The sequence below is a fragment of the Muscardinus avellanarius genome (genome assembly GCF_963383645.1).
Source record: "Muscardinus avellanarius genome assembly, chromosome: 8".
NCBI lineage: Eukaryota > Metazoa > Chordata > Mammalia > Rodentia > Gliridae > Muscardinus > Muscardinus avellanarius.
In genome coordinates, this window is record NC_137794.1 from 40,168,957 (window position 1) to 40,185,127 (window position 16,171).

A 16,171-nucleotide genomic window follows, 5' to 3' on the forward strand; every position below is an offset into this window, starting at 1 on the left:
TTATCACAGAGTCTCCGACCCAGAGAGTCGATAGAGGCTGCTTTAGACTGTGGGGGATGCCTGGTTGCACGTTCTCCTATGGTGTGATATCACTGCCACCGCCCCTCTCCCACTGGGTCAAGTCCCAGTGAGTACAGTACTGGGATTTCTCCTCTGTGGCCCACAATTTGACTCACTGTTCTTGAGTACGCAGATGTAGCTGTACTGAATTCGGTGAATTCGGTGCTGTTGCCGCCGGTGGCAATATGGCGCCGCTGCTACGCCCTCGGCTATGGGGCTGGCATTTTTTTTTTTTTCTTGGTTTTGATTTCCACTCTGAATCCCTGCAGCGTGTGCTGAGCTCAGCCACTGGGAGCTTTAGATGCCCTCTGCGCCGAGAAATCCCGCCTGGCTGTTCCGCAGCGGCTCTCCTCGGCTTGCTGTGGCCGTCCCATGAATTCGCCAGTGCCGCCAGCAGTATGGCGCTGCTGCCGCATCCTCGGGCATGAGGATCTCCTCTGTGGCTCTGTTCTCAGTCCGCTTTCTCTCTGGAGCCTGGTGATTTTTTTTGTTTCTCTGGTGATGTTTTCTGGCTTTGAAAGGCGCTGATTTTGTGGTAATGGAGATTTGTTGTTAGCGGGGCTCTTAAGCCCCGCTTTTCTCAGTCGCCATCTTCCCGGAAGTCACCAAATTTATTTTCTAATACATTAATACCAAAGTCATTTTCCAATACCGGCACATTAATACCAAAGCTATTTTAAAATATATTTGAAGCCATTTCCCAATACCGGCACAAGTGAGACCCTGTTTCAAAATAAAAAATTTTAAAAATAGGCCTGGGGTGTAGCTTAGAGGTATAATGACCCTGGGTTCAATCCCCAGTACCAAAATAAATAAATAAATGCTATAAGAGCCAATTAAGTAATGACAGTAAAGTGTTGACCACAAGGCTTGGCTCTTCTCATATTTCTTGCAGTTTAAAACTGTTAGCATGGTGCTGCACGCTTTAATCCCAGCATTCGGGAGGCTAAGACCAGAGGATCGTGGTTTGCGGACAACCTCAGCTACTTAGCGAGGTCCTCTGCAACTCAGTGAGACCCTGTTTCAAAATAAAGAATAAGAAAATAGGGCAGAGGGTGTATCTTGAAGGTCGACTGCCAATGGGTTCCATCCCCAGACCCACAAAAAAAAAAAAACACAAATAAATAAAGATATAAACTGTTGTATTTTTTAAAACATGAATACAGTGCAGGTATGGTGGGTTTTGCCTATAATCCCAATACTTGAGAGACTGTGATAGAAGGGTCACAGGTTTGAGGCCAGCCTCGGCAACTTAGACCCTTTTTCAAAATAAATAGATAAATAAATAAAATAGGCCTGGAGGTGTAACTTAGAAGTAGAATGTTCCTGGATTCAACTGGGTACACACACGATAGATACAAATAGATAGCTAAGAAGCCACAAGCAGTCACCCTATTCCAAATTTCTAGTTTTTTAAAAGAAGGAGTGATAACATCTGCGGGTGCTTGGCCTCCGTGGCAAAAAGAATTCCAACACGCGCCAAGCCGAGATAAAGGTAGAGGTTTTAATTCAAGTAAAGATATATGTTCAGGGGAAACGAAGGCCATTTCAAAAGCAGGCGATGAATGTGTGGCTGCAGAGAATGAGAGGTGAGTGTACCAGTATTGGGAATGGCCTAGGAAGATTTGAAAAAGCTCTAATTATTCATAGATATATTTCAAAAATAATTATGGCAAGACCTGGGGAAAGAAAGACTTGGTTGGTGTTGGTTTCAGCTAGGAAGCAAACAGCTATTGAAACTTAAATTAACCTAGCTAAAGGTAATTAGCAAGTCTATAGGAGAGGGGAACTAGGACTTCCTCGTCCTCATTCTAAAGACAGGTTTACATAATAATTGGATGATCTAGCTAGGATGGAGGAGGGAGTTGACCTTCGTGAAAGGAGACACCGTAAACAAGATGGAGTTCATGGGTATAAAAGGTCTGGTCCACGTGTTGTATCTTTGGTGGGTTATTCACTTGAACCACTGCAACTGTCTTCTGTATTTCTGTCTTTTTAATAAACTTCTTTAAATCTTCAGCAAGAGTCTAGGCTATTGTATACTTATTCTTAGCTCAGGGCAAGAACCCATGGTTTTTCGGTTTTTCTATTTGGGTTTTTTTGTGTGTGTTTTGAGGGAAAATGTGTCCCAAACCCTAACAGGGGTCCTCGGGGACAGTTTCCCCAAAACCATAACATCAGCTTCAAAACCGTAACAGTGAGAACTGCAAAAGCCACCCCAAATGGCTCCAAAATGGCAAAGAGCCGTTCAGAGCTAGACTTCTTTTGGTATGAGCCCTGCAAAGAGGGATGGCCAGGGTCGCGTGGAATGGCGGCCTCTTCTCTTTGAAGCTTTCTGGTTCACAAAAGGTGAGAATGACTTTGGGGCAGGACTCCTCAGGAATGGTTTCAGGAAGCCAGGAGGAAAACAAAAGATGAAGCTCTCTCAGGTTTTAATCACCTCGGAAATTTTCTGAGCCAGCCTATTATTTAGTTAGTTAGTTAGTTATGGCACTGGGGATTAAACCCAGAGGCATTCTACCTCTGAGCTAAACCTCCAGCCTGATTTTATTATTATTATTTCTTATTTGGAAACAGGGTCTCACTAGGTTGTCGCGGCTGGCTTCGAACCTGTGATCCTCCTGTCTCAGCCTCCCAAGTACTGGGATTACAAGTGTGTACCACTACGTCTGGCTCCCAGCCCTATTTTTTATTCTTTATTTTGAAATAGTCTTACTGACTTGCAAAGCCCTCACTAAGTAGCTGAGGCTGTCTGTGAACCTGTGATCCTCCTGTCTCGGTCTCCCACATGCTGGGATTGCAAGAGTATGCTACCAAGCCTGGCTCTATTATGATTTAAAAGTATGGGCCTAGCCTTTTTAAGAATAACCAAGCTAAAGAGCTGAGCTCATTCTCTTAATTTTTTGGTGGTACTGGGGTTCCTGGAAGCCCTTCTACCTTTGGGCTACTTTTTATACTTTTTTATTTGGAAACAGGGTCTCTTAAACCAGCGTGGCTGGCTTCGAACCTGAACGATCCTCCTGTCTCCGCCTTCCAAGCACGGGGATTATAAGCATGCATCACCAGGCCCGGCACAAGCTGAGCTCATTCTAAAACCATATCTTAATTCCCTTCCCAATGCATTTCTGCCTAAAATTTTACTTCTTCTATTCTACTTTATCATTACAATGTAACAAGCATCTTTGACTAGAGATAATAACTGGATAATTATTATCATTATAAGATGAGAAACACTCCAGAGATATTGTGAAGATAGCTTATAATAACACAATCCCCAAGAAGTTATCTTTATAGAATGTACAGGAGTGACCCAAAAGTAAAATAAAAAAAATGCAAACACATCTTGTAAACCTTGGCAGAGGACTCCAAGAGGAGCCTGTTCTGTCAGGGCGCGCCTGACCCATCTTTGAATCACTGCTCTCTGTAGACTTGTCTCTAGAGCAGGGGTATCCTCATTTTCCTGCAGCAGCTCTGGGGCAGCCTACTCTCTGCATTTCCTTTTAAATAACTGTTGAGTCTATTATGAAGAGTTTGAATATTATAAATTTGCTAGGCAGTATCGCTCATCTGTGTTCTTGAGATAGCAAAGCACACTGTGATTCTTTGACCTCTAAACCTTTCATACGGCTGGGCGTGGTGGCACATGCCAGTAATTCTAGTACTCAGAGGGCTGAGACAGGAGGATTGCAGTTCGTAGCCAGCCTTAGCAACTTACTGAGGCCCTCCACAACTTAATGAAACCCCTGTTTCAAAATAATAAATAAAATGCATCTGAGAGTATAGCTCACAGGCAGAATGCCCCAGGGTTCAATGCTGGGTACCACAATAAAAACAATGTCCCAGCACAAGGATGTAAGTTCCTGGAATCTTTTGACATTTATTGGGGAAAGGGCTAGAAATGACTTTCTGTTAATTATATGATGAATTTGAAGCATATCATCGAAGAATTGCAACCTCAAGGTTCTTGTTAAATATACAAATGGTTGAAACTACAGGCCAACTCCTTAAAATAACCATCTCCTGTCTTTGTTTAACGTAACAATCACACATGCTTGCAACTGCCATCAAATTTTAAAAAGGCAGCCAGGTGTGGTGGTGCATGCTTGTAATCTCTGCATTTGGGAGGCTGAGACAGGAGGATCACAGTTCTCAGCTACTACTTAGTGAGGCCCTTTGCAACCCAGTATGTGCGGGTATTGGGCAATGGCTTTGGAAAATAGCTTTGGTGCAGTGTAGACACTCGACTGGGAGGAGGAGGCAGCTATTACCTGCAGAATTCTGGGTGGGCACCAAAAGTGATTAGCACAAAAGAGTTGTAGAGCCAGGTGTGGTGGCACAGGCTTGTAATCCCAGCATTCAGGAGGCTGAGCCCTAGGATAGTGGTTTGCGGACAGCCTCAGCTACTTAGTGAGGCCCTCCGCAACTTAGTGAGACCCTTTTTCAAAATAAAAAATAGGGCAGAGGGTGTATCTCGGAGTTCAAATGCCCCCGGGTTCCATCCCCAGACCCACACACACACAAAAAAAATAGTTTTAGCCCAGGGCCTTCGTATTTTAAAGACAAGTTTACATAATAAATAACTTTTAGATAGGCTAAAACTCCCCAAGGACTGGTAGGAAAGTATCTCTGACTTTGCTAAACCACTGAAGACAGGGGCGGGCCTAGCCCTGCATTAGGTCAGGAGCAAATGGAAAGACTAAACAGAATGCAAGATAGTGGATCCTCAAAATCACATCAAGCCTTGCCCCACCTCGTCGGGTCAGGAAGACGATTGGTTAAGCAAAGCTGAGAGATAATAATCTTTATAAAAACTGTTCGGTATACAGAAACTTCAGTGTCTTATTTTCAAGTCACTCCATTATGTCACTCTCTGATGTAGTGCTTTATCATTTCTGTCCCTTCTTTCTGCCTTTGTAATAATAAAAATTGCTTAAGCTTACAGCAAATAGTTCTGGCTATTCTTTTCTAAAAATAGCTAAGAACAAGAACTCACGGCTAGATCTCACACCTTTACAAGTGAGACCCAGTTTCAAAATAAAGAATAAAAAATAGGCCTGGGGTGTCACACAAAGGTAGAATGCCCCTGGGTACAGTCCCCAGTACCGCAAAAAAAAAAAAAGAGTAGGGAGTTTTAGTCTTTTTAGAAATTGCAAAGATTGGCAATGCTTTGACAATGGCTTGAAAAAAAGGGGAGAAGGCGGGCTTGTGGTGGCACACATGTAATCCTAGCGTTTGGGAGGCTGAGACAGGAAGATCTGGATTTGTGGCCAGCTTCGGCTACTCTGTGAGGTACTTTGCAACTCAGTGAGACCCCGTTTCAAAATAAAGAATAAAAAGAGCCGGGCATGGTGGCACACGCTTGTAATCCCTGTGCCTGGGAGGCTGAGACAGGAGGATCACACAGGTTCGAAGCCAGCCTCAGCTACTTAGTGAGGCTCTCAGCAACTTAGTGAGACCCTGTTTCCAAATAAAAAATATAAAATAGGTCTGGGAGTATAGTCCAGAGGTAGAAAGCCTCTGGGTTCCACCCCCAGTACCACCAAAAAATAAAATAAAATAAAGAATAAAAAATAGGGCTGGGTGTAGATCAGAGGTAGAATGCCCCTGAGTTTCAACCTCAGTACTGAAAAAAAAAAGAATATAAAAAAATAGGGCTGGGAGTGTAGCTTAGAGGTAGAATGCCCCTGGGTTCCATCCACATACAAAAAAGGAAAGGAAAGGAAAGGGAAGGAAGAAAGAAAGAGAAAGAAGGAAGAAAGAGGAGAGAGAGAGAGAGAGAGAGAGAGAGAGAGAGAGAGAGAGAGAGAGAGAGAGAGAGAGAGAAAAGAAAAGGGAAGAACATAATGATAAAATTCTGCTGGAAAAAAAAATGTGTACTTTTCCCGAATGGGCTCCCATGGCGCTTCCCTGGGCATCCTGTTGTATTTCTCTCCTGTTAAAAGAACCTCCCATCACGTAGTCTCTTCCCCACACCCAGAAAGGCAACGAGGCACCTATTAGAAGTAGGTATCAGAATCCCTGCATATTTCGAAGATTTTTGTCAAGAGAAAAGAACTTCACTTCTCCATCACTCAGAAGAGTGGAAGCCTTGTACTCACTGGCGCTGCGAGCAGATTTGCTTATTCTGGCTTTACTTTGAAAAAGAATCGTTATGCTTTTGTTGTAAATATCTGCTAATGATTTGCAATTGGCTGAATAAAATAGATCCTTCTCCTCAAAATCCTAGAGTTGGCATTATGAATACTATTTAAAAATAACATGTTTTCTGAGATAAAATGCCAATATGAAAAGAAGAACAGGAACTGACAACAACTTTTTTTCCCAGTACTGGAGATTGAACCCCGGGTATTCTACATCTGAGCTACACCCCAACTCTAGTTTTTATTCTTTATTTTGCAACAGGGTCTCACTAAGATGCAGAGGGCCTCACTAAGTAGCTGAGGCTGGCTGCAAACCTGTGATCCTCCTGTCTCAGCCTCCCAAGTACTGGGATTACACCTAGCTCTTAATTTTTTAATTAATTTTTTGGTGTGTATGTGGTACCGAAGATGGAACAAGGGGATCTTCTACCTCCGAGCTACACCTTTAGATTTATTTTATATTTTATTAAGCAACAGGGTCTAAGTTACTGAGAGTCTCACTAAACTGCTGAGGCTGGCTTCAAACCTGCAATCCTCCTGTCTCAGTCTCCTAAATACTGGGATTGCAAGCGTGCGCCATCATGCCCAGCTCTAATTAATTATTCTTTAAAAGCAGTTTTAGTGCACAGCAAAATTGAGTAAAGGGTACAGAGATTTCCCACAGTTATATCAGCACCATAACCCACACACACAGATCCCTCTACCATCAACACCCCACACCACAGCGGTACGTCACGACAGCTTTTCCTCCACACTCCAGTGCTGTCAGGGGTTAGAAGCCCGGGCCTCATGCATGCTAAGCTCATGCTCTACACCACAGCACTGCACTGGCACGTCAGTCACCTAGACGCTATACTTTAGGGCTCACTCTTAGTATTTTTACATGCTATGAACTTGGACCACTGTATAATGCCATATGTGCACTACTATAGTATCATGCAGACTAGCTTCACTGCCCTAAAAATCCTCAGTACTCCAAGTATTCAGTTCAACCTTCCCTGCCTCAGCGGCTGGCCATCACTACTCCTTTTATTGAATCCATAATTGGCCTTTTCCAGAATGTCATCCACTTAGAATCATACAATGTGCATCCTTTTCAGATTAAGTTCCTTCACTTAGTAATATGCATTTAAAGTTCCCCTAAGACTTTTCATAATTGGATAATTCATTTCTTTTTTTAGCATTGAATAATATTCTATTGTCTGGATGTACCACCATTTATGTATTTATTTAGCTACTAAAGAATATCCTGGAAGCCGGGCATGGTGGCGCACACTTGTAATCCCAGCATTTTGGAGGCTGAGACAGGAGAATCACGGTTCAAGGACAGCCTCAGCTACTTAGGCCCTTTGCAACTCAGTGAGACCCTGTTTCAAAATAAAGAGTAAAAAATAAGTCAGGTGTGGTGGTGCATGCTTGTAATCCCAGCATTTGGGAGGCTGAGACCAGAGGATCACAGTTTTTGGACAGCCTCAGCTACTTAATGAGGACCTCCACAATTCAATGAGACCCTGTTTCAAAATAAAGAATAAAAAATAGGACAGGGGGTGTAGCTTGGAGGTCAGATGTCCCTGGGTTCCATCCCCAGACCCACAAAAAAATAAAAATAAAAAGAATAAAAAAGAATAAAAAATTGGGCTTGGGGGGGTAGGTTGGAGGTAGAATGCCCCTGGGTTTCATCTCTAGTACCACGCGCAAAGAAAAAAGAAAGGCTTGGTTTCTTTCATGTTAGGGCACTTATTAATAAAGCTCCTACAGATACCCATAGGCAGGTTTTTGTGTGGAAATAGGCTTTTAACATATCTGAGTAAATATCATGAAGCATAATTGTTGGAATTTATGGTCATAGTAGATTTAGTTTTGTAAGAAATGTCAAATGAGAGCTGGGCATAGTGGCACACACCTGTAATCCCAATACTTGGGAGGCTGAAACAGGAGGATCATGGGTTCTCAGCCAGCCTCAGCTACTTAGTGAGGTCCTCTGCAATTTAGTGAGGCTGGCTGTGAACCTGCAATCCTCCTGTCTTAGCCTCCCAAGTACTGGATTTACAAGCATGTGCCAGCACAACTAGCTTCGTTGTTGTTTTTTATTATTTATTATTATTATTATTATTATTATTATTATTATTAGTCTGGGGATGGAACCCAGGGGTATTCGACCTCTGAGCTACACCCTCTGCCCTATTTTTTATTCTTTATTTTTGAAACCAGGTCTCACTAAGTTACAGAGGGCCTCACTAAGTAGCTGAGGCTGTCCTCAAACCTCCATCCTCTGGTCTCAGCCTCCTGAATGCTGGGATTACAAGCATGCACCACCATCACTCAGCAGCTTCGTTGTTATTTTAATTTGCATTTCCCTGAAGATTTATGATGTGAAGTGTCTTTTTATATGGTTATCTGTTTTCTGTATATCTTCTTTGGTTAAATACCTCTTAGACCTTTGCCTACTTCAAAAATAAAAAGTCTTCCAAGATAAGCATAAACAAAGAATTCATGACAAGCTGGGCGTGGTGGCACACACCTGTAATCCCAGTTCTTGGGAAGCTGAGACAGCTGAGACAGGAGAATTGAAGGACTGAGGTCAGCCTCAGCAAGTAGCAACAGACTCATATACCTATTAAGATGCTGTTTCAAGATAAAAATAAAGCCAGGCATGGTGGCACATGCTTATAATTCCAGTACTTGGGAAACTGAGACAGAAGGATCCTAGGTTTGCAGCCAGCCTCAGGTACTTAGTGAGACCCTCTGAAACTTAGTGAGAACCTGTTTCAAAATAAAGAATAAAAATAGGGCTGGGATTGTAGCTCAGAGGTAGAATACCCTGGGTTCAATCTTCAGTACCGCAAATAGATAAATAAATAACAAAAAATAAAAATAAAATAGAGTTGGGGGTGTATCTTGGAGCTAGAATAACCCTGAGTTCAATTCCCACTATAAAAAAGATAAGTATGATGTGTGCATGTATATCTCCACAAGTTTTTTTAATCACATTGAGATGTATGACTAAATGCACCAATAAAAATTTATTTAAAAAAAAAATAAAAGAAGCCGGACGTGGTGGTGCATGCTTGTAATCCCTGTGCTTGGGAGACGGAGACAGGAGGATCGCGCAGGTTCTAAGCCAGCCATGCTGGTTTAAAAGACCCTGTTTCCAAATTTTACCAAAGTATAAAATAGGTCTGGGAGTGTAGCCCGGAGGAGGGTTTCCAGGAACCCCAGTACCACCAAAAGAAAGAAAGAAAGAAAGAAAGAAAAAAGAAAGAAAGAAAGAAAGAAAGAAAGAGAAGAAAAGAAAAGAAAAGAAAAGAAAAGAAAAGAGGGAGGGAGGGAGGGAGGAAGGAGAGAGTGAGTGAGTGCAGGGCATACTGGCACATGTTTGTAATCCCAGCATTTGGGAGGCCGAGACAGGAGGATCACAGATTAATGGCAGCCTCAGCTACTTAGTAAGGCCCTCTGCAACTCAGTGAGACCTGATTTCAAAATAAAGAATAAAAAATAGGGCAGGGGCTTTAAAAAAAAACCCTAAAAATAAAAAAGACTAAAAAATAGGGCTGGGGGTGTAGCTCAGAGGTACAATGCCCCTGGGTTCCATCCCTTGTACTGCTAAATAAATAAATAAATAAATAAATAAGGCTAGAGATACAGCTCAGAGTAATGCCCCTGGATTCTATCCCCAGTACCACACACACAAAAGAAAGAAGAAAGAAAGAAAGAAAGAAAGAAAGAAAGAAAGAAAGAAAGAAAGAAAGAAAGAAAGAAAGAAAAGAGGAGAATTCATGACTACTGAGCCAGCAGCATAGCAGTACAGGAGGGGTGTGCCCGCGGTGGGTCCTCCAACAAGGGTGTGGAAGCCCTGCCAGGTGACAGGGGCTCCTCAGGTACTGCTGATGTTGGTTCTATTACTTCAAAGCAATCCTGGTACTGGCTGTCCCAGCCATTGTGAAGGACCTGACACTGTGTCCTCTGTTTAGGCACAGGGCAGACCCCGGTGTTTCACAGGGAGCAGTAGAGACGGGCTCACAGCTCTTCTTAGTGGCATTCACATCCAGTCTTGCCATCAGTGCGTGATCTCATGGTGAGGAGCGGCCAGTGCTGAGGACCTTCATAGGTGTAGTGTCCACAGTTGTCTGTTGACTGCTGTGGTCAGCAAGTGCTCAGGAATGGGCCATCAGATCCCTCTAGTCATGCCCACTGGGGGAATGGGTGGTCAGCTAGGGGCTTTCATCTCCATGGTCAACCATGTTTCCAGTTCAATCATGATTTGATAAGTGTGGTTCTATTAAACCTCTTTAAATATTAGCTCTATGGGCCAGGCATGGTGGCGCATGCTTGTAATCCCAGTATTTGGGAAGCTGAGACAGAAGGATCATAGTCGGTGGCCAACCCCAGCTACTTAGTGAGGCTCTTTGCAACTCAGTGAGATCCTGTTTCAAAATAAAGAATAAAAAATAGAGCCGGGGCCGGGCGTGATGGCACACGCTTGTAATCCCAGCATTTGGGAGGCTGAGGCCAGAGGATCACGGTTCACAGACAGCCTCAGCTACTTAGTGAGGCATTCCATAACTTAGCTTGAACCCAGGGCCTTCTACATACTAGGCAAATGCTAAACAGCAGTACTGAGCTGCATCCCCAGACTGACACTATGCAGTGCATTCTGCATAATTAACATTTTCTCCATTAATTTATTGTCTAACGAATCAATAAAGCAATCTCTGACTTGTATGCAAGCTACATACTATGGAAAAATTCGTTGCTTGTATTTTTTATAGGCGTGGTTAGACATGCCTGTAATCCCTGAATTTGGGAGGCTAAAACCAGAGGATCACGGGTTAGCAGTCAGCCCCAGTAATTTAGAGACCCTCCACAATTTAGTGAAACCTTGTTTCAAAACAAAAAATAAAATAGGGCTGGGGGTGTAGTTCAGTTCAGAGGTAGGATGTCCCTAGATTCAATTCCCAGTAATACACACACACACACACACACACACACACACACACACACACCAAAAAAAAAAGTTAAAATAAGACAGGTGTGGTGGTGCAGCTCTGTAATCCCAGTACTTGGGAAGACAGGAGGATTACAGGTTCAAAACAGCCTCAGCAACTTAGTAATACTCTCGGCACCCTAGTGAGACCTTTAAAAAAAATGGGGCGAAAGTAGAATGCCTCTGAGTTCAATCCCCAGAACCACCAAAAAAAAAAAAAAAAAAAGGTTTAAAATGATAGCTGGGAATGGTACACATGCTTGTAATCCCAGTACTTGGAATACTGAAAGAGGGGGATCCCCGTTCAAAGCCAACCTCAGCAATTTAGTGAGGCCCCTCAGCAACCTAGTGAGACCCTGTTTCCAAATAAAAAATAAAATCAAGTTGAGGGTGTAGCTTGGAAGTAAAATGCCTCTGAATTCAATCCCCAATTTAAAAAAAAAAATGAGTTGGGGGTATAGAGGTAGAATGCCTCTGCATTCAATCCCCAGTACCAAAAACTAAATTTTTGTTTTTAAAAAAAATGGCTGCTGGGTGCATTCATTTCGAGTCACCCCCTCATGCCAGTTCGTCATGGGGCTGTATTTCTATTTTCTGTATTTCTATCTTTTAATAAACTTCTTTAAATCTTCAAAAAAAAAATGGCTGCTGGGCATGGAGATACACACTTGTAATTCCAGCATTTGGGAGAGACAGGAGAATCACACAAGTTTGAAGTCATTCTCAGCTACTTGGTGAGGCTCTCCGCAACTTAATGAGACCCTGTTTCCAAATAAAACATAAAATAGGTCTGGGAGTATAGCCTGGAGGTAGAAAGCCCTTGGGTTCCAACCCCAGTACCACGAAATAAATTAATTAATTAATTAATTTACTTTTTTTTTTTTTGGTGGTACTGGGGGTGGAACCCAGGGGCTTTTCTACCTACGAGGGTTACATTCCCAGACCTGTTTTATACTTTATTTGAAAACAGGGTCTCAGTAAGTTGCTGAGAGCCTCACTAAGTAGCTGAGGCTGGCTTTGAACCTGTGTGATCCTCCTGTCCCAGCCTCCCAAGCGCAGGGATTACAAACGTGCACCACCACGCCCGGCTCTATTTTACAACACTTTATTAAACTTTTTTTTGTACTAGGGATTGAATTCAGGGGGATTTTACCTCCAAGCTACCCAACCCTAGTCCTTTTTTATTTTTTGTTTTGAAACAGGGTCTCCCTAGGTTGTTGAGAGTCTCCTTACTTTCGGAGGCTATCCTTGAACCTGCAATCCTCTTGTTTCAGCCTCCAAAGTACTGGGATTACAGGCATGCGCCAGCACCCCTGGCTTAAGATAAACAAAACAAAACAAAAAAACCTCGTGTGTGTGTGTGTGTGTGTGTGTGTGTGTGTGTGTGTGTGTGTGTCACTGGAGATTGTATCCTGGAACATGATACCTCTGAGCTATACCAGCAGCCTTATGTTATTTTTACTTTGAAACTGAGTCTTACTAGGTTAATGAGAATCTCACTGCTTGCTGAGGTTGGCCTTGAAGCTACAATCCTCCTGTTTTAGCTTCAGGAGTAGTAGGATTACAGGCATGCACCACCACGCCTAATTAAAAAAATAGCAGCTGGGTGTGGTGCCCCAGGTTTGTAATCCCAGCATTTGGGAGGCTGAAACAAGAGAATCCTGTTTCTGGCCAGCCTCAGCTAAAAGTGGGGGGGCCCTTTGCAACTCAGTAAGACCCTGTTTCAAAATAAAGAATGAAAAATAGGGCCGGGGGTGTAGCTCTGAGGTAGAATGACCCTGGATTCCACTCCCAGTACTGCAAAAAATAAATATTTTTTCAAATAAACAATAAACCGGATGTGGTGGCGCACGCTTGTAATCCCAGCATTCGGGAGGCTGAGACCCGGAGGGTCGCGGTTCTCAGACAGCCTCAGCTACTTAGTGAAGCCCTCTGCAACTCAGTAAGACCCTGTTTCAATATTTTAAAATAGGGCAGGGGGTGTAGCTCGGAGGTTGAATGCCCCTGGGTTCTATCCCTAGACCCGCAAAAAATAAATAAATAAATAAACAAATAAACAACAACAACCAAAAAACCAGGTCTGACTTAATGTATTTGGAGAAGTGTGAAGATGACATGTGCTGTTCTACACAACATGCAAAACACCCAGCACCCAGTGGGAGCCCAAATTAACTCCTCCCCCTCCCTTCTCAGAGTCGCTAGATCATTGATTTTTACCGTGCAGACAAACTCACAATGCGCTGAGTTTGAGCCATTCGACCTCAAGAATCAACCCGTTTAACAGCGAGGCATTCCGCAGCAATTTTAATTCTATGATAAGGAATGTTTGTTGTATAGATTTCTATGATTGTCTCTCATGCCAAAAACTTTGCAGCCCCCTCCCACCACCACCACACACACACACCAGCCTCACAAACCTCAAAAACAGGACAGAAAGAAAAGATGTCTAGAAATAGAAAAACCACTCCAGGCGGCGGCACTTCCCACACAGCTGTGGGTTTTCCCCGGCCAATGGTCTGTTCTGGCTGTCGGGAGCTGTCCACCCACCACACCTCTGCGGCCTCAGCCTCGTAGCTAAGGTTTTAACTGCAAACAAACGAAGGGGCCGGACGTTTGTAATCCCAGTACTTGGGAGGCTGAGACGGGAGGGGGTGGGGGTCGCAGGTTCGAGAACAGTCTCAGCAAGTAGTGAGACTATCGTCAGCCTAGGGAGACCCTGTTTCAAAATAAAATAGGGTGCAGGTGTAGCTCAGAGGTAAATGTCCCTGGGTTCAGTTTCCAGGTTCATAAATATATAAAGATGAAGAACTAAACCGGGCAGGCGTGGTGGCTCACGCTTGTAATCCCCGCGCTTGGGAGGCTGAGACAGGAGGATCGCACAGGTTCGAAGCCAGCCTCAGCTACTTAGTGAGGGTCTCAGCAACTTAGTGAGACCCTGTTTCCAAATAAAATATAAAATAGGGTGCCCAGAGGTAGAAGGGTTCCATTCCCAGTACCACACACACCACACACACACACACACACACACACACACACACACACACACACAAAAGCCAGGTGTGGTGGCACACGCTTGTAATCCCCGCGCTTGGGAGGCTGAGACAGGAGGATCGCACAGGTTCGAAGCCAGCCTCAGCTACTTAGTGAGGGTCTCAGCAACTTAGTGAGACCCTGTTTCCAAATAAAATATAAAATAGGTCTGGGGGTATAGCCCGGAGGTAGAAAAACCCCTGGGTTACACACACACACACACACACACACACACATACACACACACACACACACACACACACACACACACACGAAGGACTACATCCCAGTGGTATCTTAGTCTTCTAAGACTCCAGCTCTAAGCAACGTGTTCTTAGCGTGTTCCCAGAGCCCAGTGGCAGCGCGCTGGTCTCCGGCCCGCCTGCACACCACCCCTCCCCGCTCATCTCTTTTTGGGCCTCCCTCTTTTGCAGAGAAGAGCTCGGCAGTCACAGGTCCAACTCCAACACAGCCATACGTTCTCAGAGAAATCTGGGCCCCCGAGAGGCGGGACTCGGCCCGGCGGGCGGCCCTCGCTCTCCCTGCGCGCCCGGGCTGGGGCAGCCTCCCCGGGGCTCGCGGGCGCCCAGGTGCCGGGCCGGGTGGGGCGGCGGCGCGAGCCCCCGCCGACGGGCCCGCCCGCGCCCCGCCCCCGGCCCGCCCCGCGCCCGCCGCGGCCTCGGCTCCCGCACTCCCGCGCGCCGTCCCGCAGCCATGGGCCGCCCCGCCGCCGCGCTGCTGCTCCTGGCGCTGAGCGCGCTGCGGTGGCCGGCGGCCGAGCCCTGGGAGCTCGCGATCCTGCACACCAACGACGTGCACAGCCGGCTGGAGCAGACCAGCGCGGACGCGGGCCAGTGCCGCCACGCCAGCCTGTGCGTGGGCGGCGTGGCCAGGCTCGCCACCAAGGTGCGGCAGATCCGCCAGGAGCAGCCCAACGTGCTGCTGCTCGACGCCGGCGACCAGTACCAGGGCACCATCTGGTTCACCGTGTACAAGGGCGCCGAGGTGGCGCACTTCATGAACGCCCTGCGCTACGATGCCATGGTAAGACCGCAGCTCCCGGGGAGGAGCGCCAGCCCGGGAGCTGGCCCGGGGCCCGGCGTGGCCACCCGAGGACCAGGACGCAGAGATGGACGTGCGGGGAGAGGGCCAGGTCCGCGGGTGCCAGGGAGACCAGACCTCAGGGTCTGGAAGGAACGCCATCCGGCCCCCGCTGTGAGACCTCTGCCTTCCAGGGGCTCTGCCTACCAGGGGCACTGACAGCTCCCCGATGCTGAGGCCTGAACTAGATCTCTCAGTTACTGTGGAATCTGTCAAAGAACGCCTGACCTTGACTTTATTGGAAGGGAAACTGAGAGTCAAAGACGTTGAGTAAAATGAGCCAAGTCACCGGCCCCCAAAGGGGGAAACACAGTAATAGACAGCAGAGCATTGGGTGAATTTCCAGCCCAGCTACTTTGTGTGACCCTGAGCAAGTCGTTGACTTTCTGTGCTTCTGTGCCATCCTCCAAAGTGGGGATAATGAGCCAAGCGTGGTGGCGCACGCTCCTAATCCTATTACTGAGAGGGTGAGACGGGAGGATCGCAGGTTCACAGCCAGCCTCAGCTACTTAGCCCCTCCGCAACTTAGACGCGGTTTCAATATAAAGAATAAAATATAGGGCTGGGAGTGTAGCTTGGGCTCAGTCCCCAGTACCACAAAAATAAATGAATAAATTAATTAGTTAAACAAAATGAGGATAATGTATCTACCTCAAGGCATTGTCTATACATGTGTCCCTGTGAACGTTAGTTATTATTACCAGACAATATAGGTTCAAAAGAAATTTCAGAGGAGCCGGGCCTGTTGTAATCCCAACATTTGGTAGGCTGAGGCAGGAGGATTGTGGTTCGTGGTCAGCCTCAGCTACTTAGTGAGGCCCTTTGCAACTCAGTGAGCCCCTGCTCCAAAATAAAG

The 16,171-nt window shown here is 45.5% G+C and overlaps 1 protein-coding gene across 1 annotated transcript in view; it reads left to right on the forward strand.

The window, feature by feature from the left end:
* Window positions 1-14,928: 14,928 nt before the first annotated feature.
* Window positions 14,929-16,171, forward strand: part of NT5E (5'-nucleotidase ecto) — a gene marked incomplete at both ends in the record, with an annotated part of 65,974 nt that continues 64,731 nt past the window's right edge. The window contains one exon of the mRNA XM_080700608.1: window positions 14,929-15,258. Coding sequence (XP_080556734.1) covers window positions 14,929-15,258 — 330 coding nt within the window. The remainder of the gene's footprint in view (window positions 15,259-16,171) is intronic.